Genomic DNA, 27,543 nt, shown 5'->3' on the forward strand with positions numbered 1-27,543 from the left:
AGGTCGATAATATTGACTGTGTTGTGTGTGGTTGAATATTGTTTGTTGATTGTTTGTTGTTTGTTGTTTAAGCAAACGGGTTTTTAGAGTCTACAACAAGTGCCTAACCATGCACCCGAAACCAAACCGAAGTACACTTGTACTTCATTTGTAAACGATTCGCATACGTGGTTACCCTCGACTTGAAGTATCGAAACAATAACTTTAAAATAAGTTAGATCAAAACAATTTTTTTTAAGAGAGTACAATCTGCGGCTAAGTGCACTGTCCGTAGAAGTTAGAATAAAAGTTTTAAATTGAGGAAACATAGGTTTCATTTCACGGTTTTACTGTGTCGATACTCGATGCCGAGTTCGTTTGCAAGCATATAAATCTTGTAGTAAGGAAACTAAATTCTCTGAAATACGCTCCAAACTCCAAAATACCTCTATTTATATAGAGTGTTCCCTAAATAATGGACCAACCTTAAGTGGAACTAGATTAAAATAATATTTATTGCAGCTAAATACAGCACGAAAAAACTTATTTGGGTTAAAAGTACTTTAATTATTTAATTAGTGGTTACACTAAGTACTTAGTGGTACATAATTGGTTGATGTATCTTCCACTTCTGCTTGATCCATTATTTACAGGACACCCTGTATGAGTAATTGCACCATTAGAATTTAATTCCGTTTTTCAAAATCTAAACATTTCCTGCTGTGGCGATAGAAAATTGAATAATCATTGAGACTAGAGAACTGAAATTTTAATACATTGTTTATTAACTACCTACTAACAAAGATTTAAATAATTATTGTAATGACTTTTGAATACATAATATTACTTCTTAACGTCGAGATTGTTGATCAGGGTCCATTTTTTGCATATGGCGGTTTATCGTTCGTTAGCAAATACATTTTTCCTTTTGCCCTGGAAAAAAAAATACTTTTAAAATTATGAAACATTGATAAAAAGATGCTATGTCCAAGAACCAAGATAATTGTATTGCAACTTATAAATTTTGACAGCAATTATCTCCCATTCCCGGATGCTTCATTATTATAAATGCTCTATTTATAATTTTATCTCACTAGTTTGGAAAGGCTGCCACCTAACTTTATTTTCTTTATTTAAAAAGGAACGTTCAGAAAAGCGTTTTATTATTATGGTCTGTATTTAATCATATCAACCCATTACCGGTCCACCACAACACGGCTAGAATGGGCAGGAGGCAATTATTTCCCCGAAAAAGAATAAAAAGTTATCTTCTCCCACATCTTTATCAACTCTCAGAGCACTGGTGCACAAGTGAAAATAATATCCAAATATTTTTATAATTTTTATTAGTGTTTTTACCTACACTTGGAGGAATTATCAATTTTTTATTAATAATTTCGTAACCGACAGGATTTGAACCTGCGATTCTCGGGCAATCGCGGCCTGAGCGCTTCACCAATTAAAAAGTTATCTTCTCCCACATCTTTATCAACTCTCAGAGCACTGGTGCACCAGTGAAAATAATATCCAAATATTTTTATAATTTTTATTAGTGTTTTTACCTACACTTGGAGGAATTATCAATTTTTAATTAATAATTTGGGAACCGACAGGATCTGAGCGCTTTCGCCAATTAAGCTACGGCTCTCCTACCGTCGATGCCGAAATTAGTATATGCCTTTCACATCAGTCTTATAGCGACTGTAGCGTCATAATAATAATTAATATCCAAATAATATATGTGTAATAATAAACGGGGGTAAACTTCTTCTCTTCTACGTTCCCGTGCTTTAGCAGGTGGACACGTTAATTATATCCCTTGTGAGGGATATAATCGTTGGATATAATTTTGGTCTCCTGCCCGTGCTAGCCCTGCAGCACGGGTCTCCTCTCACAATGAGAAGGGAATAAGACCGTAGACTTTTGAGAACATTATGGATTATCAGGTATGCAGGTTTCTTCGCGATGTTTTCCTTCACCGTTGTAGCAAGTGACATTTGAATTGCTTAAAACGCTCATAACTTAGAAAAGCTGGAGGTGCGTGCTGGGATTCGTACTCGGCCTTCCGAAAGTGAAGTGAAATAGTCGTAAAGGCGATAGGACCGCTAAGGTCTTTATCTAACCTTGTTTAATTATATTGAAAATATTTCTAGCATTTTCCTCTGTCCAGCAAAATATAAAATTTTGTCGTATATTTCGCACGATTGCAAACTTTTTTGCGTCTCGTGCCTTCGAATCTATCGCCTTGTTCTTGGTTTCAATTTTCAACGTCATTCTTCCTACATATGAGAGTCCACCTCCATTTACAAACAACATGCACATCTCCAAGGGACGGTAAACATAATGACTATTTTAGACTGCTTACGGTGGCTGGGCTCCAAAGCCCATATAACCGTCGACTATAAAACTGCACGAGGCAGTTCCGCTCCGCCAGTCTCTACACAGAGTCGCTGGGAAGCCCCTGGGATTTCGCACAGATTCCACGTACAATCTCCACGAACGGTTGTGACTGCAACCATCTGAAAGTATTTTAAGAAAAGCTAAAAAAAACTCCTGCAATCTCCCTATTTTCCGAACAGAACGTTTTAAGTTAAAAGATACATAAAACCACGCAGATGCAGTGGATGGCCGCGATGTAATATTGACTGAGTCAGTAACTGGATGGGTAACGTAGGTCTGCAGGTCTAATTTAAACTTCTGACATGCTGTGCAGACGAAGCTAATAATAAATCGCATTTATAAGGTCAGCACGCAATTAATTCCGTGAAACTTTGTCAAAAGTTGGAATAATGGAAATAAACTTTACGAGCTGCGAAGTTTTGTAGCAGCGCTCCGCGAAGTTAGACTTAAATTTCTGTATTTGAAATTTCTTATGTTTGTAATTGAGATCTGTGGCGCAAATGTCATTATTCAGTTTACTTCTCAGTGACATATAATCCGATTTGCCATAAAATATTGAGGTTTTAATATCCGGTTAAATTACCATGATCGATTTAAATTTATGGGTTTTTCTTGTAGTTTGTGTAAATTTCATTAGATTTGTAAATTTTTTAAACATGATTGTCTTTTAGTGTCTGGGTTGTTATCTGTATATTATGAATATTTTTATGAATATAATCACATTAAGTATCAATGTGTGTTATATTCATGAAAAATTTCATCAGTTATCCTAGTACCCATAACAGCTACGCTTACTTTGGGGACTAGATGGCGATGTGTGTAATGTCGTAGTATATTTATATATTTTAAACTGAAAAACTATCGAATCTGTTGGACTGAAAAACATATGAGATCAATGTCCTGAACCGTTAGCATAATAAGTTAAATACAGGAAAACATTTATGATAGATATTATTTATTTTAAATCACATAATAAGTATATACTTTCACGTTTTTGTGAAGTGACCAATTTAGTAATCCTATACCGTACGTAATACCATATTACATATTTGCTCGCTCACTTGGAAAGTTCTAAATGGGTGAGGATTTGTTCATGCCGTTTAAAGATTTATCTTTGGAAACGCCAAAACATGAGATCCGTTAGCATTGTGATATTGTAAGCAAACTGGCGTACCAATTGGCTTACATCCAAAACTTGATCGTTTTGTCCAAATTTCAATACTAGTTGGATACGTTTGATAATAGTTGCTTTCTTAGATAATAATAGATTACTTTCAAGATTATGTAAGCCAAGCTTTCAGACCAGAAAATGGGCTAAGTTATGGATCCATATTCATTTCAAAATATTATTTGTTTAAATGGTCTAAAAGTTCTAAACTTTGTGGGCCAGGGCCAGTTTTTATGTAATTAGCAAAACTGATTATGTGTGTTTGTCTGATTCCATTTATGGAATTTATATATATCTTTAAACATTTTTTCCTTGCTTTGTGTTCTTATTTTATTTATTTATATATACAACTTTATATTAATAATAATATAAGCATAAAAGAAACACACACACAGGAAATACTTCTTTTATATGATTATGTGCAAAAGGCGGCCTTATCACTGAAAGTAATCTCTTCCAGGCCAGACCTTAACTTACGGAATAAGGCAATTGAGTGACGAGAAATCGCAATTATATTCATATAATTGCATAGATTTAACACACAATAAAAATACAAAGATAATTAAATAGAATAATAAATGTTATAATATTATTAATATTATTATATATTATATATATTTATAAATATTATTAAATTCAGTTTTTCATTACAGAACGATTGTGACCTATTATTGGAAGCTTGTTTTAAACTTTTATTTTTGTCATAATCAAACTGGGTTTAAAGGCCCAAAACTTTACCTAGCTACGGAGTTAACAGCGCCTTTGACCCAAGGTTGACTTACCAGCCGTGGTTAGGGCCATGGTAGGAAGTGACAGGTCGTGGGAAGCAGTGGTCTCCTTCTGTGAGGATGTGATGGTGCAGAAGGAGTTGGCCGAGCGGTTGAGAGAGGACGATGTAGACTCTAATCCGCTCCGCCGCAGAAGAGTCGGGCGTAGACAGATGGCGCACAACCGACGTCTGCCCCCTTGAGAAGTACCTTCGGGTGATAGATACGGGGATTCTATCGCCCGTCGGAGTTTGGTCCTCGAGTTGAAAGGCATACCCCGTGTTCCTGGTTTGCCTTCGATGGTGTTCAGCAGTATCCGAAGTTGTTACAGGGAAGTGCCTGCCTCAGTAGGCACCGCTGACTGGGTTGTGGTTGTGTGCGAAAGCGTTCCCATGACCCAGTCACCAGGCGATGAGTTGGAACACCGTGGGGTTTTAGTCGGTAAGAGTCCGGCATAACCACTGCACCTCCCCGTGGTGTAGTGGTATCCATGAGGATTTCCCCACGAAAAAAAAAAAAAAAAAAGGTCAACCTCGTGTCAAAGGCATGAAGCATGAAATACTACTGCAACCTAAAATCTTGGCAAACTTTTGAGGGATTTATTCAGCCGCCCCTGAAATAACCTCATATTGAAATTTTAAACTTACTGGGAACACGGTAGACGAAAGTATCCTGTAGGCTGCATATCGTCGCTTAGCTTACAATGCAAATTTACATAGTTTTTAGGAGGTATTGTATCTGTTTTTATATCTCCTATGATAAAAACAAAAAACGTATGATACTGTTGATAATATTGAAAATAAAGGCTAAGCAATATTGTTGAGTTTATAACCTACTTCCTTTTTTGCATCATTCACACTCATTTTGGGACACGCATAAAATACTATAATTAGAGTGCCCCGAAAACTTATGTTAATTTCACTGTTCTATTGTTAGTTAAGCGAAGATCTAACTCCGATCCTCTAGACGCGTTACGATAGCTATCCATCAAAACAATCGAAATAGTGGGCTTACTCTCGTTCAAAGATTGATCGCCACGTCCAAATGTCAATGAAGATTGGTTACCTCAGATAGCGCATTTAAGACGAATGTTACGACCCGAATCTCGCAAAATGCCGATTGCTCCCTGAAGTAGCGTTGAGGCAATGTACAGCCATCGTTGAGATTAAGGGTTATGTTCTACAAGATTTACGACTTGATCCTGCAGAAAATTCTCGTCAATGTTATTAATATGTTACTTACGAGTATAATACAATAAACCGAGCGGTGATAACCTAGTAGTTGGGGCTTCGGCTTCCATTTTGGATCGAGTTCGATTCCCGGCAAGCACCTCTAACTTTTCGGAGTAGGTAAATAAATCCCAAATTTTTTGTTTTTAAGTTAAGCAGTTTAAATATTGCTTTAACGGTCAAACAAAACTCGTGAGGAAACCTGCATGGCATGTGAAGGCTAACGCGTATGGTTAAACCTAAACAATTTGCATATTTCTTTTTATATAGTTTTTCTATTGTTCATTATCACAGTTTTATAGTAATGGTATCAAGTGTAATAATTTGATAACTAGCACGCCGACCCGCGTTTCGAATCCCAGTACGCCCTGTGTTTTAATCAATTAAAATATCACTTGCTTCAAAGGTGAAGAAAAACATAGTGAGGAAACATGCATGCCTGAGAGTTCTCCATAATGTTTTCAAAGGTCTGTGAAGTCCACCAATCCGCACTGAGCCAGCGTGGTGGACTACGGCCTTAACCCCTTCTCATTGTAGCAGGAGACCCGTGCCCTGTAGAGGGCCGATAATGGGTTGATATGATGATGACGACGATTATAATGATGTACGTTATACATACTCCTACCTATGTCATATAATAATTACTGATGATATAAGGCCGTAATATCGTCACTTGTTTACATAAGTGTATCTTAATTTAATTAAAAGCTAATAGGGACTAAGCACGGATGGTACGTAAATGGATTAATACGATGAATTAAAGTTACATAAGTACGAGCTAACCAAGCATTTGGTGCAGTGCAACCTAATAAGTCAGTCTGACTAACTTGCCGCTAGTAAAAATTAGAATGCACCAGAATTTTTTTTACTAGCTATTCCCGTAAATTTTGTAATCAATACGTAAAATGTTCCCATACAAATATTTATCGCAAATTCTATACCTTAGATCAGGGGTGCTCAACCTTTCTTATACCCGCGACACACAAACAACTTCAGAAATTTGCCATGACACCCACCCATGCCTTAAACTAGGTGTTGAGTAGATAGGTAGCTTTTGATTAGTTAGGTAGATAGGCACAAAAAAAAATCACGTTTTTCATAACTTTTTTTCAAATTTTAACAAGTTCTTTTTCTTTTAATACAGAAGAAGCGCCTAGCACCTCTGTACTTTCTACGGTGCAGTAGCCCTGCCCTCTGGGTTATTTAAAAAAAAACTCTTATGGAGGTAAAAACTTCACTAATGACTTACGTACTTCCCTTAACCCCCTTATCGTAATAACGAAAAATTAAAATTTGTAAACATTCAAAGGTGGGGTGGGCTTATCGCCGCGAGCACTGCTTATATAATAGTATGAGAATTATTTGAGAGTTTGTTAAAAATAGATTCAGCAATATTTCTAATTCCACCACATTTTCTATCCGCGATAATCGTTTTCAACGTAAGTCTTGTCACGTTATTCACGATTTGCTTAACCGCGTAAATTGTTTACGCAATATCGTTACGTTACTACCTTTAAGATAAAACGAAATCGTTATGACTTTAGCACACTTGTAACTCGCAACTCGGTTTGACACCACGCGATTCGAGTTAATCAAATCGAATGGTATTAGTGACTTATGACTATACAGTCATCAACAAGCAGCTAGCGGACCCATACAGGGTACGCACAGGGTATGCAGAGGATATAAAATGGCTTTTAAGTTAAGTTAAGTTTTTGTTACCCGTACTGCAGATTTTCTTCATTTTGTAGTATCGGCATACCCTGTGCATACCCTCAATGCACGCCACTGCTAGCGCGACACCTGGCAGTTATCCCTAATCTATATTTTTATAGTTCTACATCAATATTTAACAACCCCTTAAACTTTTGATAACTATAAATTCATATTTGGCAGATATTTATGTTCATGACATTGAGTTGATGGGTATTTTGATATAAATACGACTGCATTATCGATACACCGCAGTCCTACATGGACTAGAACGATGCAAATTTACCTCCCGGTGTCTTAGTCGTTTATCATTAATCATACAAGAATGGCTGAACGGATCGGATGGAATTAGAGAGCTATTTATAGTTTGCAAGATCACATAAGCTACTTTTTGTCCTGAAAAAATGTGTGGTCCCCGTGGGAAGGATTTGGTTTTGTTTTAAACAAAGCAGGCGAACGACAAGTTTTTCTGCATAGTGGTAGTTTAGGAGTTAGAGAATAACATAGGCATATACAGCAAAGTTTACAACTAGTCCTGTTATAAATGGGACAGTAAGTTTGCTCATTTTTCCTTCTTTCATAGAGTATAAGAGCAACCAATTGACGTGATAATTTACGGCATAGGATAACCCCAAAACGGTTCCTACTGAATAGATCTGAAACGCAATTCTGTCATTGCCTGTTCATGCTAAAATTGCAGAGTTATTTTTTTTAAATCCCTCGAGAACTTCGATTATACCTAATATGTCACGTACATAGACATTAGATGCTAGATTCGCTACACCAAGTTTGGTGCAGCGGTTGAGCCAAAGATAGGTTAAAAAAAACCAAACGGACACGAATTCAAACTTTCGCATTTATAGTAATAGTATGGATGACGAGTCAAAACCATGAAGTAGCTTCCGCTGCGGTTGCGTGTTGTAAGTATGCTTCCAGCTTTACTCTTTTGTCCTTCGCTCCCAGCATCCGTGACGTCAGAACATCGATCGGTTTAAACGCGTAGCAGGGGGTTGAATCATTGTTCCCAAAACAATAAAGGGCACGCAGTGACATTTAAGAAATAAGCTGGTTCTATACAAATTCTTATACATTGTGAAAAAAATGTAATAACGTCATATTGTCTGTTCACGACAATGTTTTATATAAAAAGATGTCAATAGCTTATAACAGTCCACTGTAGGACAAGGCCTCTCCCAACGAGAGGGTTCGCCCATAAACACCACGCTAGGAAGATAAGGTGGTGATGACAGTAGAAGGTAAGTCGTAGTGTACAGATGACGCTGCTACCCGTTCTCAGTTAAGTTTCTTCAGTCAGCGCGTACCGCACCCGCGGGTAGACCGGTAGCCGGAATACTGTCTCTGATATGCCGTTGCACCACACGGCATATAATATAACAGCATATAAAAATAAATTATACATATTCCCCGCTTAGGTTTATTGTGGGCTTCTTCTTAGAAGGTTGCGGATATAACCCTTTTATTTTTAATTAATTCCCATAGGGAAAGGGTATATAACCAAGGCTTCAATCTGAGAAGGATATTACCCTTTTTTTAATTCTTTCCCATAGGGAAAGGGTATATAACCAAGTGGTTGGAGTCATCATTTAAAATGGTAGTTATCACTAACATCACATTCCAAACTTCCATACTAACTTGACATAGATATAGCTTGCATTATGCAAATTAAGCTTAATTTGCTATACTCCGCGAAAAGCAGGAGAATCTGTATGGTGTAATTTATAATTTCTTCAATCCTTATACTCCACACCAAACAGATCTTCGGCAATGTAGCGTACATGCGGACAACTTTGGCTTTACAATGAATAATTATTCATCAAGTCTGAGGATGAGGACTCCTGAGGATGCGCCGGTTTCGGAGCGAAACGTATGGTATAACAAATTAAGCTTAATTTTCATAATACATCATGGATTTACGCAAAGTAACGCCTGCTTCTATCCAATATATCTTGCACCCTGGATACAGACATGAAATATTGTACTGATTTATACTATATAAACTCAAAACACTGAATTCCTAACTTATAAAGGGTTATGTAAAAAAAAATATAAATATTTAAAAAAATACTTACAAAAATAACTTAGCTCGCTATTCTTCACAAGCTGGTCGAACCAGCACCCAGGCTGGATCCATTGCCCAGGGTTAGGGTAAAAATCTACATCACCAATGGGTCGGGGGAAGCCAAACAACCCAGGGTTTGTATGCAAGACATCTACGAATATGGCGTCCCCTCTTGAAAGATGGGCTTCTTTCCCTTCAAAACCATAACCGGGATATGCTGGGTCCAAACCTGAAATGATAAATAATTTCATCGTCATCATCATCATTCACTTCATTGCACGGGATCCCTCTAAGGAAAAGGGCTAAGGCCGTACTCTACGAATCTGGCCAACTGCGGTAGACGGTGCGAACTCTCAGTCATGCAGGTTTCTTCACGACGTTTACCTTCACCGTTGAAGAAGTTTTCTTTGATTGCATAAAATAAAAACGTACATAACTCTTATAAGTTAGAGGTGAGTGCTTGGGATCAAACTCAGTCCCTCCGAATGCCAAATCCTTACTTACTTATTACAGTATCACCGCTTTTCAAATAAATTATTTGGATTAATGAATTTGTCAATATAATATGTACTTTTTTATCGGATATCGGACTTAAAACTCTGCTAGCTTCGGGTGTATTTATCGATGTTACCCCAGCCTGTTAAGTCCACACTCTCCGAGACTACGAGCGAGATCAAATCAATTGCGGAACCGACAGTGTGGTCAAGTGAAAAAGCGACGTTTGACTTCGGCCCAAGTAAGTTAGTGACTCCTCTTCGGATACTTCAGTCATTGTTCTTGAAATAATATAACTCAGAATATATGTGTATCTCACAATTGCCTGTTGGCTTAGTGGTCAGCATGTTCACTAGGTCCAGCACGGTTAGCATGGACAGGAGACAATTATATCCCCCGGGGAAAGGATAAAAATGTATATTCTCCCACAGCTTTATCTACTCACGGGTGCATACGTGGAAATTATATCCAAATAATATATATGTAATATTAAACTGGGGTAAACTTCTGCTATTCCGTTTTCACGTGCTTCAGGAGGATGACACCTGAATTATATCCCTTGTCAGGGAATATAATTTTATCTCCTGCCTATGCTAGCCCTGCTGGGTTCAAATCCCGGGTTGGGCTAAAACTTATTGCTATTAAGATTGTTTATTTTCTATTAAAAAAATCATTACCACCTTGGGAGTTAGGCAATTGGCGGTGTCAACCCATGCGCCTCGGATAGCACGTAAAGCAAGTTAGTATCGGCAATTATCACTAAATTGTGGTTAATAGTCATTCAAACCCACAAACTTGCACTGGAGTAGCGTGGTGGGTCTACGCTCTGAAACCGTCTCTTCTATGAGAGCCGACCTGTCCCCGCAGCAGTGGGACGTCAATAGGCAGCGGATTATGCGTATCTCGAAGAAAGAAATTTGCACAGCAAATTCACTAATAGATAAATTTTCCGATAAATCTTAATAACATCACGTTTTCAAAAACTGCCTTATAAATATAATTTTAGAGACTCCTATTGCCGATTTTATGAAATTAATTTTTTTTATTTTCGTGTCTACTTACTATACTAAATATTAACCCTAACAATGACATACCAGTTATTCTTCCCAACCTCAATCCCCTAGCTTTGAGGTCCTTCCCCGCAAACCCAGCTGCCTCCGCACCCAAAGAGAACCCCACAACATGTAGAGATCCGGCTGGAACGCCAGTAGAGTTCAAAAACTCTACAAAGTCGGCAAGGCGCCTTCCCATGTATCTTGTATTTCTTACTGCAGAAACATACCTGCGGAAAAATAAAGAAACATATTATTCACCATAAACAATACAATAATATTCATATATTTAATACTTCAACTTCTATTTCTTTGTATACTATTATTACAGGGTCTGGCACCTTTTACACAAAAATATTATTATTGGACAGTTAAAAATATTTAGCATCGCTAAAAAGAATACAATGGATAATGGATTAAAGATAGATAAGAGAACTGCAATTAAGGCATATTTTTACGCGAGTGTAGCAAAAGCAATTTCTGATTACCTGTGAGATAGGGGTATCTTAAAACTTTATTGATCACGAGTTCAAAAGGGTAGACACATTGGCCTTCATTTAACTTACAAATACCGTCCCGATTAACTTTTCGTTATTCATTTCCATGATTTCTAGTAGCCCATCCTATTAATAATCGCCTAAGTACAAGAGGGCCAAAAACGAATTACACGAATTTTAAACGTACTTTTAAAGTTTTTAATTCCGTTTTTTATTTCAGCAAAGTTACTTATATATACTTATTGACTGGTCAACCGTGAACATAAACTAAGAATGGAGCATAAACTTGCGCCATATAAGTCAGCAAAGTTACTTACCCGGTATTGATACAACAGTTTTTTTATCTCTTAAGAAAATACTTAAGTGTACTTGGACAACTATACCTGGATTAAACGAAAGGCGGTCCATTACGCTTAAGTATTTTCTACCAGACGACCTTTCGACGTGAGATAAATACAAGTGCTTATGTGCCCAAGATCCAATTGTGTCTTAAATAAATAATATTATAATCACAAATATAGAACTAGTAGGGCCTATAAAAACTTCGTTATATACCTACTCCATCTAGAAAAACTATAATATCAAGAATTATTTTTATATAAAAATAAAAACTATTTTAAAATAAAAATAACCAAAAAAAAACATTGAAATTACTTGACATTATATACACGTGCGTGTGTGTGCTTGTAGACTATGCGTAACTCTTTTGTTCATATTATCTAGGATGGCAGCCTTTTTTCTGTTAACAAAGTAATCCGTGACCCCCTTGACCTTAAATTTAAACAGCGGATCTTACAGTGACATTACACCAAACAGATTATCTTTCTTACAAAAGCTTTGTACAGTTATTTCTCTCAGATAGTAAAGGGCTAAAATGTTATGCGTATTGCAGTTAAATTAAGTCCATGCTCCTATAATTTTTTTTTTTCAAAACCGACGTTGGCGTGACGTGAGTCAGTTTGTAGTGACTCTGTTACCGGTTCGGAAGGCAGATTCTACTGAGAAGAGCCGGCTAGAAACTTATCAGATTGCTCTTTTCCGACATCATTTTATAGTTTAACAATCGCTTCACGCACGTCTTTGTATTTATTTAACAATGTCAGTTACGCGGTATAGCACTATCAAAGTGGTTATACACGTACGATAATTATGTTAAGTAACATAATTCGGATCCAACAATTCAAAACAACGATCAAAACGCAAAGCTCATCGTAAGTCAAGTGGAAAATACGCTAACGTTTGTGCATAATTGTTGAGATGAATAATTTATCCCGCGTCAGTCTAGTAATGGGGAGCCTGTTTAGGTCAGGTGTACTTCTGTACGTGACCTCATTGCTTCAAGCCTCAAGTCTGGTGTAAACAAGGGCTCAAGTTTGAGACGGGTTACGCTCAAATTTTTGTGTTATCTTCTTCTATTTTTCAAATTATAAACAAGTAATTAAATTATTTACTGATTAAGACAAAGTTAATAATGAAGAGGTTGCGAAAAAGACGGGAAGGGTCTTCGTTTTTCTTTTCCTTACAAAACAAGGGACTTGTGGTTTAGAGCGTTTTTTTTGAGTTGGGCTACAGTCAAGTTAGCTATTTGAAATGTTGAAACGTAATAAATAATTAAGCTATGGAAAATAGAAATAAGAAAAATAACGTTTTTAATTTTCTCCTTTTTGAGATATAATTGCCTGACTTTTAGGGTGAGTATCACTCTTCCAACCGTTAATAACGCATTTCAAGTTAACTGTACTTATCATCATCGTAATCAACCCGTTACCGGCCCTAGGGCACGGGTCTCCTAAGTCTCTCAGAATGAGAAGCCGTAGTTCTAGCCGTAGTAGGACTTCCATGTCTTACATGATGCAGACCTCTCAGGCTTGCATGCGCGATGTTTTCCTTCACCGTTAAAGCATGTGATATTTAATTCATACAACGCATAAAACTTACAAAAGTAAGAGATACGAGCCGGGGTTCGAACTCGGCCTTCCAAAACTAAAGTTGAATTCCCACCCACTAAGCTTCATTTAGCTATAACTTTACTCGCGACAGTGTAAATTCCAAAAATAACAGTTAATCCATAATGAGCGGTCTTACCAAGGAAAAACTACAAGTCGAGACCAATCCACTGCAATAAAGTTGTAATCACCTCTATGGAGAAAAGCTGAAAATGAAAAATATTATAGTTAGTGGTACCTAGTTCATTATTAAAATGATCAACATAACATAGTTGTTACTTTTACGAACTGCATTAAAAAGTTACATACTGCATTTTGCCGCAGATTTAATTGAAAAACCTGCAGCCAGAATGTATTATGCTGAGTCGGGACTTTTTTGTTTCTGTGACAAAATGGAAATGCAATGTATAGGTTAAGTTTTAACTACTTAGTTTAATTCGACCTATATTTATACCATTGCTATTTGTGTATCTACTGCTTTTGGCTAGGTTTTTAAGTAAATACCTGTGTTGTTAAATTAATCAGGTGTTATTTTCTTTATCTCTTTATTGCAGTTTTAAATTTATGTTTTTTTTTTTTTTGTAATAGCCCATAACCACTCTTAATTTGAATTATAATAGACAATGGCATAATCGAAGCTTTTGACCAGAGAAGGCTGCATTACAATATTCCAGAAATTTAAAAATAGGCATAAAATGAAAAGATTAACTTATACGAGTAGTATAAAAAAATTAGGAAAGGCAGTGCATTTGTGAAGTGCACGCCACTAAATGTGGTTGGAAAAATGGATGCCGGAAGGGCATGCAAGGCCATACTGCTATTACGACGCGTATAAGAATCGAGAAGCAAGTTGCTTCATTCGTGTCCTCAAATTGTCGTGGAATTATAGCACATACAAAAATTTATTAATATTTCGAAAAAGGAAGCCTGGCTTGAAATTTATTATTATGAATATCTTTTTAAAAATGGCCCATATACGAATGGGGTTCTATGGCAAAAAGAATGAAGCTTAGAAATAGCTAAAATTTTACGCTTTATTTATATTACATGCCTACCTATATATTGTAGAAACTGTGAGTGTACAGACAGCTCTTTGAATCCCGACGACGCCTTTCGGCATGAATCGGTGCCGGCTTTTTGTCGGCTTAACAAACATGACAAAAATGTGCGCAAACGATCTTTTTAATGTACTTTAGTTATAATGTCGTGCTACAGAAACATCGATCTCAAGTTTTCAACACTGGCTACGGTTAACGGTAGTATGATACAAATTGTCGTTTAACAAAGGAAACACCTTGACTTATGGGGTGTAGTCTGAGTAATTATAGCTTTTGTAGACACGTTTTTCTTTTGTAAAGAGGATTATTGTAATATCGCCTCTATTTCAATACGGCGAGTTTCTTATCGTTTAACATGGGCATCTCTTTTAATCTAGCCAATCTATAAATCTTTACTAATCTAAGTGATAAAAAAATTAGGACATTAATAAAGTTCTGAAACGGAATTTAGAAAGTCTTTCATAATATTATTTCCACTTAGTTAATGTCGGGTTCTTGCAAATAATTATAACTGACTGCACCAGATATTTTCTGTAGATACCGCAGCCACGCTCCGCCGTGCCGCTCACTATCGGTATAGGATATTTCTTAACGCAATGAGGAATTCTTAACAAATAATTTAGCTGATTTCGTTTTATTAATGGCCAACGGACACATTGCTGTTTAAAATTATACTTAAAAGTTTTTTTTTTTTGCTTAATTGATAGGTGTAAAATCTTAATTATCATTTGTAAACCACCGGTACCGGTTACTTTATATTTTCAGAAATGGATAGTTTAACACGACATTTCTATACCTTCTGGATGATCCATCCATGTAAATGTATATTGATGATCCATAAACAACTTTACGGAATTACCCGTTTTTTTTTTGTGCCTACGAGTATACTTATTCCTGAACGTCTTTGCTTCTCCCGGCCTATTTAATTGGTGCCTGGTGGTGGATACGTTCAGGAATATACTCGTGTATACAGTGGCGTGCACTTCATACATGCACAAAAGCACTGCATACCCAAATTATCTTATATAACTCGTATTGGAGGGGAATTTTTCCACTTTATGCCATGTACCTGCTTTATGCATACCCTGCTCACAAACCCTGTGCACGCCACTGCGTGTATATACCTGAACTAATCCGCTACGCTTCTCCAAAGCATACATACCATTCTTTAACATCGTAGTACTGGCTCCCGTAATAGCTTCCGAAAATCCAAATAAATATATGACTGTGGGTCTGGATGGACTGAAACGCGTTTCAGACAACGCATCTGCGTCGCCAGGTATGATGGCTTCGTGGTAAATTGGATTAGCTCTGAAACGGCGAACATAAGGGTTGAGCTTAGTTAAATAAAAAATAATGGTGTCAATTATTTTTGTAAACAAATCTCTGAACTTAACTAAAGTACTGTACTTTTCACAATAAATTTCTTAATGACAATGTAGCTTTGAAGCAGCTAGCTCCGCACAATTCTCGCAATATAGAAAAATGATTGTAAATATTCAAGTTGGAAAAGAGCAACTACTGAATAATATAATTAACGCGTCGACCTGCTAAAGCACGGGAACCGGGAATTGGAGAAGTTTTACGCCGTTTATTATTACACATATATTATGTGTATATCATTTCCACTCGTGCGCCAGTGCTCTGGGACTTGATACAGCTGTGGGAGAAGATAAATTTTGATCCATTTCCCGGGGAGATAATTGTGTCCTGCCAGACGTAGGTACTTGACGTTTATAAAGTGTTTATGAAGGGCTCCTTCAAATAAATAAATTTTGAATTTTGAATGTTCTTCCAGAAAAGGGTCAGATTTTGATTTCATATAATCATGGCCCCCATTTTTGAAAACATTGGGCTAGCTAAGCCAAATTATTCGAAGCCCTTAGTATAAAAATACACATAATATTTTAAAATCAATATGCCAATAATATAGCGGCGTACTAAAGCTGTGATAGCCTAGTGTGTAAGAGCCGCTTTCCGTTCGTGGAGACCAAGTTTGAGCCCCGGCACGCACAACTATATTTTCGGAGTTATGTGTGTTTTTGATTTAAGCGATTTAAATCTCACTTGCTTTAAACGGTGAAGGAAAACATCGTGAGGAAACCTGAGAGTCCTTTATAACGTTCTCAAGGGTGTTTGAAGTCTATCAATCCGCACTAGGCCAGTGGTAGACTACGGCCTAAACCCTTCTCATTTTGAGAAGACAATGCCCTACAGTGGACCGGTGATGACGATACCAATAAATAAATAATAAATAAATAAATATACTACGAAAACACACACATCGCCATCTAGCCCCAAAGTAAGCGTAGCTTGTGTTATGGCTACTAAGATGACCGATGAATATTTTTATGAATAATATACATAAATACTTATAATATACAGATAAACACCCAGACACTGAAAAACATTCATGTTCATCGCACAAATATTTTCCAGTTGTGGGAATCGAACCCACGGCCTTGGACTCAGAAAGCAGGGTCGCTGCCCACTGCGCCATTCGGCCTTTAAATATATATTTTTTTCCTAATCTTATTTGAGTGGCATTGGGATTATAAAAAATTTCGACATAAGGATCTAAGCCAGTACTTACGCGCAGGTGACTCGGCTTATACAACATAGGTACTTACCGAGTAAAAAGCTTATACTGAATGTCGATAGTATCGTCTCTATCACAACACGTATCGCAATCACCTACTGGTGCCGGCATGAAACACACTTGCGTGATACCTGAAAGCATGAAAAAACGAGTTAAGTATTAAATGTAAATATCATCCTCAACCTGTTATCATGCCTCTGTTAGGTCTATCCTACTTATATATATATATATATAAACCCCGATCTACCGTGTCAACTCATCCGCCTGGCTTCCTTTAAAAGGGGTCTATCAAAAAAACTTTTCAACTAAAATCCAACTGGGAGGTTCTGAGATTTGGAAACAAACTCTTCAGCTTAAATATTAGAATAGATAAATAACAATGAACTGAGTCTTGACTTTATATTTCGACAGAAAAACATCATTTCTAATATAACTTGGAAAGATGACATCTTTATATATATATATGTATGTCACTGAACTCCTCCAAAACGGCTGGACCGATTTGAATAAAATTTTTTGGTTTGCGTTTCGTTGGTATGGTTGAGATTCACAAATCAGCCCGACAGATGGCGCTGGGGTCCGCTATTAAAATATAAAATTGAACGGAAAAACAAAATTATGCTTCTAGCATTGTGATGCATGAGGTGCAAAAGAACAATTGGAAATAACGTAAGCAAAGTACTTTTACGATACACTGTTTATCCAGTAGAACATTTAAGAAAACTGTTTTACTTTATGTGTACAATGTTATCATACGCACATAATACTCATAACTGCTTACGGAACATAATTCCAACTCACTGACTAATATATTAACTGCCTCGTTGGTCTAGTAGTTAGCACGCACAACATGATCACAAGGTCCGGTGTTCGAAACCCAGGTCAGGTCAAAAACTAATCAGGTATTAGTTTTTTTCTGTTAAAGGAAATTGGCGGTGTCAATCCCCGTGCCTCGGCGAGCACGTTAAGCCGTTATTCTTTCTAACTTGTGATAATAGTCGCTTAAGCCCACCAGCCCGCGTCGGAGCATCGTGGTGGGTATATTCTCTGCCTAGTAATTTGACGTTAATGTGGGGGACTAATATATATGAAAGGAAAAGCATTGGTATGTTCTTTATTCAAAACAGCAACATACAACATATTCTCCCTCATAAGGTACATAGGTTTTAGAGTTTAGCACATCTTGCTCTCAGTTATGCCAAGATTTAGGCACTCGAAATAATTTCCAGTGCCTAAATCTTGGCTCGTAATGCAAATTCCTATACTTAAAACGCTAAACCCAAAATGGCCTATCTAACATTTTTTTATTAACTTCATTTACTTTAACTAACTTATTTGCATTAACCATGTCGGTAATCAAAGCCACGTCCCGCAAAACGGCATTTGAGATAGCTTTTTTAAATTGACGACCGATTGGCGCAATGGACCCTGCTTTTTAAGTCCAGGGATGTGGGTTCGATATCCACGACCCGAAAATGTTTGTGTGATGAATGAATGTTTTTCAGTGTCTAATTGTTTATCTTAGCTTATTTATATTATTCTTAAAAATATTCATCGGTCATCTTAGTACCCATAACTCAAGAAACGCTAACTTTGGGGCTAGATGGCGATGAGTGTATTGTCGTAGTATATTAATTTATTTTTTAGTTGTTTATTAATATCGAGTCGATTTGTTATATTTTACCCACCGTTCCATCATTCGTTTGCATTGCCTTTTCTTGATACTTTCTTGTATCTGTACGATTAAAAAAATGAAAATAAACAAGTGGCAATATACGTGAGACATACTCATGTCATTTTCCACTTTAAAGTTCGGGATCTTATGGCCCACCGCGCGTAACCACGGCAAGTCAACTAGTAATTTGATAAACCTCAATTCGTCCTTCATTCCGCAAGCAAATATAGCTGTTGCATGACAAGTAGTCTTTAAACATTAGTATAAGTGAATACATTATTCTATATTATACCTACAAATACATCTCTTAGCTAATACCTAGAATCTATTTAAATGCTCTATTACCGATAAATGTGAGAGCACACTGGATAAAAATTTCCGGTACAGATTTTTTTTATTCCACTACAAGTTAGCCCTTGACAGCAATGTGACCTGGTAGTAAGAAATTCAGTCTAAGATAGTAGCGGTCTAACTTGTTGGGTAGTTTGGGTGGAAGGTTTTAGATAGATATGTTGAAATCCCATATCATTTTCATCATCTTGGCGTGGCACTGGCCACCAAGCTCCAGTCATCATCACCATCATCACATCAACCCATTACCGGCCCACTACAGAGCACGAGTCTCCACCCACAATAAGAAGGGGTTAAGGCCGTAGTCCAAGCTGGCAGTGCGGATTCATTGACCCTACACACCTTTGAGAACATTATGTAGAACTCTCAGGCATGCAGGTTTCCTCACGATGTTTTCTTTCACCGTTGAAGCAAGTGATATTTTAATCACTTAAAACGCACATAACTTGAAAGTTAGAGGTGCGTGCTGGGGTTCGAACTCGGCCTCCCGAAAGTGAACGAGCTCCTCACTCTTTTTTTCTTTAAGCACTTCAAGCACTGGATGCTTGAACTAAAATAAAAACTATATACTTTATTCGCACTGAAAGCATATCCAGACACAGCAAGGCACTGAATTACATTAAAAAAATATCTGTGTGTCAAAAGTCATTAAAACAAAAACAAAATGCAAAGCCCTTTCTTGGGAATTTTAATCGGTGTAGTTACGCAGTGTTACGAAGGGAGCTCTCACGGGAGCGGGGAAAGAACGTTTAGACCCATCTGGTTACTTCAAAAGCGTGAAAATGTTCGAATTTTTAATATTTTTTATGGTTGAGGCTAAAATTTTTCATGTTGTCACAAAATATCATCTGTTTTTCGGAATTACGTATGAGACCAACAAGACAGAAGAATGCACTGCATATGCCACCCATAGCCTGTAAGATATACCGCAAAAGAACATATATCATAGCGATACGAGTTTTTAACAAGCTGGCAGATGATATTAAATATCTCAAATTTAAAAAAGTTTTGAAAAAGCCTCTTTAAATTATTTTTTTATGACAGTTGCCGTAAAGACTCTAGCTGCTTATCACGATTACATTTAAAATAAAAGAAAGACAAAAAGATAAGAATCTGTTTAGTTTTAATTTTTTTTACAAGAGTCTTTTTTACAATGATTTTTTTCTTTTTTTGATATGTATATGTTTATATTTGAAATTGATTATACTTATTTAATACTATTATAGTATGTCCGGCTGTGAGTATACTGTTTTGAATGCTTTTTAGGCCTTGTCAACTGCCTTTCTATGAGTAAACAGTGAACAATAAAATTGTATTCTATTCTAAATAAAACAATTCTTCTAAAGAACCGAGCAACTATCTGCTGAAAGCCGATGTGCTCAATATTCTAATCTTACACTAATCTATACGCAAATTACAGTATAATGGAAACCCATTCTTAAATCAATTTGCAGTGTTAGAGGTCATTGGTTACAGGTTAGAACAAGAAATTAAATTTAAATTGCAAATGTAAATTTGATTTGATTAAAAACATTTATCCGTAATTCGGATAATTTAATTAAAAACGTATGTTAAAACTTTCAATTTGTGAACTGGGCATTACAACAGTTAGTTAGGTACCTTGTATTTTACCTTTCAGCCCTAAATGCCGATGGTGTTACTTAAGTAGTTTCTAAGCATTTGGGTGAATTTTATAATATATTTTAAAATATATCGAAAACCGGTATACATTTTCTCTTCTAACAGAATAAGATGCACAAAGTAACTTTCGCATAAAAAAATGTTATATTTTTTTATTCAGCCCTTGACTACAATCTCACCGGCTGGTAAGTGATGATGCAGTGTAAGATGGTAACGGGATAACTATGCTATACTGAGCACACGGAAATGTCAAATGCGAACGAAGCCGTGAGCAGAACTAAAGGATAATAACAAACGCAGCGCCATTAAAATTTGACCTCACCTCGACTTTAACAATATTATTAAATAAGTGCCTAGCTATAAAATGACTTCACATAATATAATATGTATGATATAACCAATTATAAAAAAATACAATATGTACCAACGGCTTCACCCGCTTCACTATTTCTTCTTCACTACTTATATTATGATTGCTAAAGTTGCTGCGTGAAAACGACAATACTTTTACATACACTTATAATAATACATTTATTTAATCCATAATACTGCAAATATTACAAATAACAGTTTCATCACATAACCGGCCCACTACAGAGCACGGGTCTCCTCCCACAATGAGAAGGGGTAAAGGTCGTAGTCCACCACGCTCGCCCAGTGCGGATTGGTGCGGTTTATAGAGTAATCCTGCATAAAACAAATGATTTTCAAATTTGAATAAAGCTGACATCGGCAACATGAGTAAGGTCTAGCAAGAAACTCGTGCAGGGCCTACGCGAGTGTTCTTGCAGGTGGAAACGCCTCAGATTGCATTTATATCCGAAATTACTTGATATGTAGGTTTATGGACTTATACAAGTAGTATATTTATTATTTAATTTCTAGAACCGATCTTACTCCATAGAAACCTAAATTTTGCGGTTTATAAAATAGCCTGTACCTACCTATCACTTATTTGGCTGTAAACTATACGCGTGTAAAAAACCACGCCAATTCGATTGTAGATTGAAATCAGGGTATAGAAGTACAAAGAAACTTGCATTTATAACATTGGTAGAGATTTTTTATTGATTTGTTTTCTCGGTCTATATAGATAAAAAAATCGTACGTACGTAAGTTTATACGAATTATATTTTTACACGGGGTTTCGTTCGCGCTGATTTTGATTTTGTGAGTTTCGGGTCGATGTCTTTTTGTGATTTTTCTTTAACAATACTTTTTTCTGTATAAAAGGGTGTACTTTTAACAATGTGTATGCAAAATTACATGATTATCGGTTGGTCAACGCTTGAAACCGTAAAAAACACGATTAGGATTGTCCATTCATGCAATCTTAAGATACTACAACTTACCTACTACTTACTTGACATAATGACACAATAATTTGTACATAATAATGGATCCCACATTTCTCTAAACAAAAGAAAATCTAGAGTATCCTTCAATTTAATTAAGACTCTTCTTTGTAAAGTATCGGTCCAATATGACAGCATTACAAAAGATTATTTCTTTTAGTACCTATTTAGTAATGTGCACCACTAATTTCAATCCATTTAGATAACTGCGACCGTAAAGAATTTAATAAAAAAGCAATAGTAAACAAGTCGATGATTATTTATAATCAATTTTGCCAATGCTAAATAGCATTTGTGTAATTATTTCCAAACGATTTCAGCGATGCGGGCTTATATCGATAAATGTAGGTGGCAGATTGAAACATTACTTTTATCTCGTTATTTGTAACTACATAGCATATGGGCTATCACAAATTGTGTGGGCTAATGTTACATCATCACGATATCTTCTGAGGCTCGTCCACTGCTGGTCGTTTTGTAGGAATTATTGAAATACCTAGTTTTAGACAAGAATGTAAGATTGAAAATAAATAAATAAACAAATTAAAAAAAATATATTTTTTAAAGAAAGTCCACGAAGCTATGTATTACTTATAAAATAAGCCCCAATGAAGCGTTTTATGTCGAATTGTTATTAACAAGTGTTTTTAAGTTTAGTCATTTGTAGGCATAAAATATTAATCCTTACAAAAAGAGTCAGTTTTTTATCAAGACAATCCTGAAGAAAACCTTCAGACCTTAACCTTCAGAAATACAGTATGTTATTAGGCCGTAGGTATAGTTTAGAAGATAATGTAAAATCATTATTACGGGAAAAGTACATAGCTGAGGTAGGTACTTATTGTCGAGGCCAACAGTTGTAACATTGCGTTGCTTTAACGCGGGTAAAACCGCAGGGTACAGCTAGTTTAAAATACAATACTCCGCAAAATACCTAGCTATATCAGGCAATTCCAGTTCAAACTAGTATTTTCTGGAACATCTCTATTGTTTTTATGTAACCCAGATTTAAAAGTCCTTCGGTCTCTTTGGCAACTCTTACAAACGCTAAATCTAAAAACTGATACCAATGAAATAATAATAATATCTTCTATCATCTAACCGAAATATTTCATTAATTGTGTGCTTGGTAACGAATTCGTGCGCAATAAAAGTGTAATTAATACTTCTATGAAACCGGCTTTTTTTTTATTCCACTACAAGTTGCCCCTTGACTGCAATCTCATCTCGTAGTAATTAATGACGCCGTTAAAGAAGGTAGATTAAATCAGTGACAATAACACATACTCTAAAGTTTACAGTATTATATCTGATTTATAAAAACGAAGTTTAATAAAATACCGTTAAAAACTTACAAATTAGTAGTGTACACCTTCGCGTACAAAACGAATGCCCAAAGCATCATCTGCGTAGAATTCCTGATATCTCGTGAGTTTGAGATTCGTGATCCGCAATGGTGCCTATGCCTCCAGAATGAAAAGCTACCAACAAATTTCCTAAAGGGAAGGTTTTCCAAAATAATGTAGGTATATAGATTTTTATTATTTCAAGCTGGTAATCTTAATGCCGATTTCCAAGTATATATAAGTTAACAAATTCAAAATTCAAACTCAAAATTTCTTTATTCATGTAGGCCTATCACAGGCACTTATGAAGCGTTCATACATATATGTTTACATAATTGTAAGGGGATGGTGATAACTTCGTTCGCAAACATGAACCTAACGCTACGAGGGTTCCCACGTACGAGCCCCCAACAAACTTAGCCGGGTACTTCAAAAACAGAGGACTCTCATACAAACATCCAAACCATATTTCAGCCCCTTAGGGGGGTTATTTCTAAAAACTGTTTTTAGCTGGCACCTACTAAAAGTAACCTTTTAAATTTCAATTTTGTAGGCTTTATGGTTCTTGAGTTTTTGTGATGAATCAGTGAGTCTTTCAGTGAATTGGTCAGTGTCCTTTCGCATTTATGTATATCGTCATCATTCTCATCGACCTATTATCGGCCCACTACATGGCATGTTTCTCCTCTCAGAAGAAGAACGGGATTAGGCCGTATGTAGTCTACCACGCTGGCCGTTGTGGCGGTAGACTTCACACGCCTTCGAGAACGTTATGAAGAACTGTCAGGCATGCAGGTTTCCACAGTGTTTTCCTTCACCGTTTAAAGCAAGTGATATTTAAATCGCTTAAATTAAAAACGCACATAACTCCAAAAAGTCAGTGGTGCGTGCCGAGGCTCTAACTCGGAACGAAAGGAAAGCCGAAGCCTTTCTCAATAGACTAACACCGCTTTGCTTCGCTTATAGTATTTATAGATATTATTTAGGTAAAGATGCACTGAGCAAAAAAAGCAAACTAGGTAGGTAGGTCTTGTACCTTTATCGTTTAAATATGGAAACAAAAAAGTTGCATCGAATTTCACGACTGTTTTCGATTGAGCGTTCGGAATTTAAATCTATCGTAAAAATTGTTTCCAGTCACGTTTCTAGTTTACATCGAATTGATGCAAAAAAATTAGACTCACAATATGAAATATAGTCATTTGATGGAACTCAATTTATTTCATATACGCTGTTATGTAACATTTTAATCTGAATATTCAGACCTATTAACAAGCTGGCAGCAACGTGAGGTGTTTTTAGTATCCTTTTTTTTTATTATTTATAGTAAAACCTTCCCCTGTGTATTGTTCATTTTCATAATCGATATATATGTGAATTTAAAAGTTTAAAATGTAACGTCATTTTACGCCGCGACCTAATCCAGAGAAAATTAAGAAATCAAAAATGTCCCAATAACTTGCCCTTTCTGGGGATCGAACCTACGACTTATAAGACAACCGCGTTCACCACTGCGTCAGGGGGCTTTATTTAATTTTATTAGTTAGATACTATTATCTTTGACGGCCGAGTGGCGCAGTGGGCAGCGACCCTGCTTTCTGAGTCCAAGGTCGTGGGTTCGATTCCCACAACTGGAAAATGTTTGTGTGATGAACATGAATGTTTCTTTAAGGGTGTGTATTTCAAGTGTATTTTTTTATTTTTATTTAAAATTGAATGTGTATTTACTCAATTCGCCGACTCATCAAGACTAATCGATGCAGTTCGATTAACTCACCAATAAAGAAAGACATCATGCGGCATGCCGCTGCTGTGGAGTTCCACATTTTTGAAATATAATAATTAGTTTCACTTCTTCACACGTAACGGAAAATATTTCAAATGCATTTTAACACCAGTCGGTACAGAACGAGATTTATTTGAACACCAATGGACACCGCACCGATGCACATTTTAATTGGTAATCCCACCGAAATACTCTACAAAAAAATATTTTTGGCTTATCGAAAACTTTATTTTATAATTTACAATTTTTCGTATGGGTTACTATTTATGCTTTGCTTGTACGCGGCAATCACTCACTGATAGTCACTTATTTATAAGTTACTCATACAGCGATTGTAACATAAGTATATTTCCTTCTAGTCAGTACCAACATAGTGTCTTCTTTATAAATCTCGGCAGCGAACATAAATAAATAAACACGAATAAATTAATACAATTTCTATCTATTCAGTGTTCAAGGTGTTTGACGACTAAGTTTCTACTTCTACTAACGTTCACGGTACCCGAAACATTGTGCAATTGTTTCAGTTTTATTATTTAGTCTTTGATAATGGCAGATTAGCCATAGGACCGCGGTATGCAACTGCTCTCTGACGAATCGATTACTCCGAAGTAATATTGAAAGACAAATTGCTAAGAAAATTGTGTTCGCTGATAGGTTTAATAATAATGATGCCCATGATATCTGTGACGGAAATCCCTACTATAATAACATTATAAACTAGCCTGGCCTGCGACTTCGTCCGTGTTTATTATGCGTTTAACGAAATCCCGCAGGAACTAATATCCTACGTCTTCAGGCTACAGAAGACGTCTTTTTTGCTACTATCTATGCAAAAAATGTCAAAGATAAGTTAAACGATCAGGCCTTAGTATGGGTAACAAATGATTTTTCTTCTCTCTTTTTTGGAAAAGCAAGGAGATAGTTTATGGGTAGCAGAGTGACACAGGATACTTTTAATCTCATTGTTCTTTTCATTTGACGGCCGATTGGCGAAGTGGGCAGCTACCCTGCTATCTGAGTCCAAGGCCGTGGGTTCGATTCCCACCAATCGTTATTTCGTGCATGTAACCAAAACAAGTAGAAAATTGAAAAATTATGAAGTCTGTGAAGTCAAATTCCCTATTAGGGTCCTATATATTATATAATAAGTGTTACTGTAAACTTCAGAACTCCGTCTTTTAATAACCGATTTCAAATAATGTAATCTTCTTTTGTTTAAAACAGCATACTACATTACATTCTATTCCATACTATTTACTACTAATTACTATTTTTCATTTCATTTTCATTTTCATACAGTCAAGTCATCAGGTTACGGTATATTGGTAGGATCCTGGACAAATCGAAGGAACTCTTCAAATATATTAGGCGCATTACGTATAACAATTGAGTTATTTTTTATAGTAACTTGTGCATTAATTATAGAAAAGCACCATTTGGTCAAGTGATACTGATGATGAAGTTTAGGGTGACCACCTGGACCTACACAATAATACTTATTTCACGGGTTGCCATTAGATTACTTGAATATTGTTTCTAAGCAATGTATGCTAATCACAATAAAGGAGCTATGCGTCGGGAAAAGCAACTTTTTGTTAAAGATGATGAGAAGTTAACATTTGGCTATAATAACTTAGACAGCAAACCAATTCACTAAAAACATTTTTCTTACAAACAACTATTTTTTTCTAATAAGCATAACACTAAAAACTAACGATATTTTGTACATATACTGTACAAAATATCTACAATTTTAGAAAACAATCCTATATTTGTATGTTAGTGCTTAGAAAAACATAAAAAATATTAAGTATAGTACTTTAAACACTTTGTATAGTAGTAATTTTTACATTTTGTTTAGCATCCACTTGAAAACGTTGTATAGCATATTTATTTGTGGTTTTTTTTACTTAGTATTTCACTTAATATCAAATCCGTCGTTTGTTAAAAACAACTAGACCAGTGCTTACTTGCGCTAATGGGCATGATACGAATAGTTATAAATCGCAAAATGTATGAAAAAAGCAGAAAAAAAACAAAAAAAAACCTAGAGGGTTAGAAGTTTCTAAATTTTGTGAACAAAGTTTGAACTAGAGTCTAGGTGCATAAACAAACTTGAACAAAAATCATTAAGAGCCGTCAGCACTTTACTCGCAGTGTTTTGATGTACCTCGAAAATAATCGACGCTGGCGAGGAGAGCAATCGCGGAGGTACCTTAACCTACCTTTTAAAGGTGCAGATGTGATTACAGTAATTGAATATAACAACCGCTCGTGACTTATGGCGTTTACATTATCATGTTCAATTGTATTGTTTAAGATAATTTTATTTAAATTTGTATTCATAAGTTGTTTTTCTAAGTGACTTTGTAATGGCGCCTTAAACCTATATTGTTATACCAA

General features: G+C 36.0%; 2 protein-coding genes across 2 annotated transcripts in view; one reads left to right on the forward strand and one right to left on the reverse strand.

Moving 5' to 3' along the window:
- The window catches only part of LOC120631158 (neurofilament heavy polypeptide), a 96,267-nt gene that overhangs the window by 59,107 nt on the left and 9,617 nt on the right, over positions 1-27,543 (forward strand). The gene's annotated exons all lie outside the window — the stretch shown is intronic.
- LOC120631159 (pancreatic lipase-related protein 2) lies at positions 785-25,630 on the reverse strand. The gene is made up of 8 exons (XM_039900614.1): positions 25,129-25,630; positions 17,015-17,114; positions 15,547-15,695; positions 13,466-13,532; positions 10,926-11,113; positions 9,347-9,565; positions 2,345-2,498; positions 785-912 (listed from the first exon to the last, which is right to left on the reverse strand). The coding sequence occupies exons 1-8, from the start codon at positions 25,175-25,177 to the stop codon at positions 849-851; spliced, it is 990 nt and encodes a 329-aa protein (XP_039756548.1). The 5' UTR covers positions 25,178-25,630; the 3' UTR covers positions 785-848.

Source organism: Pararge aegeria, chromosome 17, assembly GCF_905163445.1.
Source record: "Pararge aegeria chromosome 17, ilParAegt1.1, whole genome shotgun sequence".
NCBI classification, from domain to species: domain Eukaryota; kingdom Metazoa; phylum Arthropoda; class Insecta; order Lepidoptera; family Nymphalidae; genus Pararge; species Pararge aegeria.

Bases quoted from the DNA above. Each gene is read 5' to 3' on its own strand.
- LOC120631159 (XM_039900614.1), bottom strand. From the start codon at position 25,177: ATGTGGAACTCCACAGCAGCGGCATGCCGCATGATGTCTTTCTTTATT. The intron at 15,696-17,014 runs GTAAGTACCTAT...TCGCCGTTTCAG, and splicing joins CAGTATAAGCTTTTTACTCG to AGCTAATCCAATTTACCACG. The intron at 913-2,344 runs GTAAGCAGTCTA...TTTTTTTTCCAG, and splicing joins GGCTTTGGAGCCCAGCCACC to GGCAAAAGGAAAAATGTATT.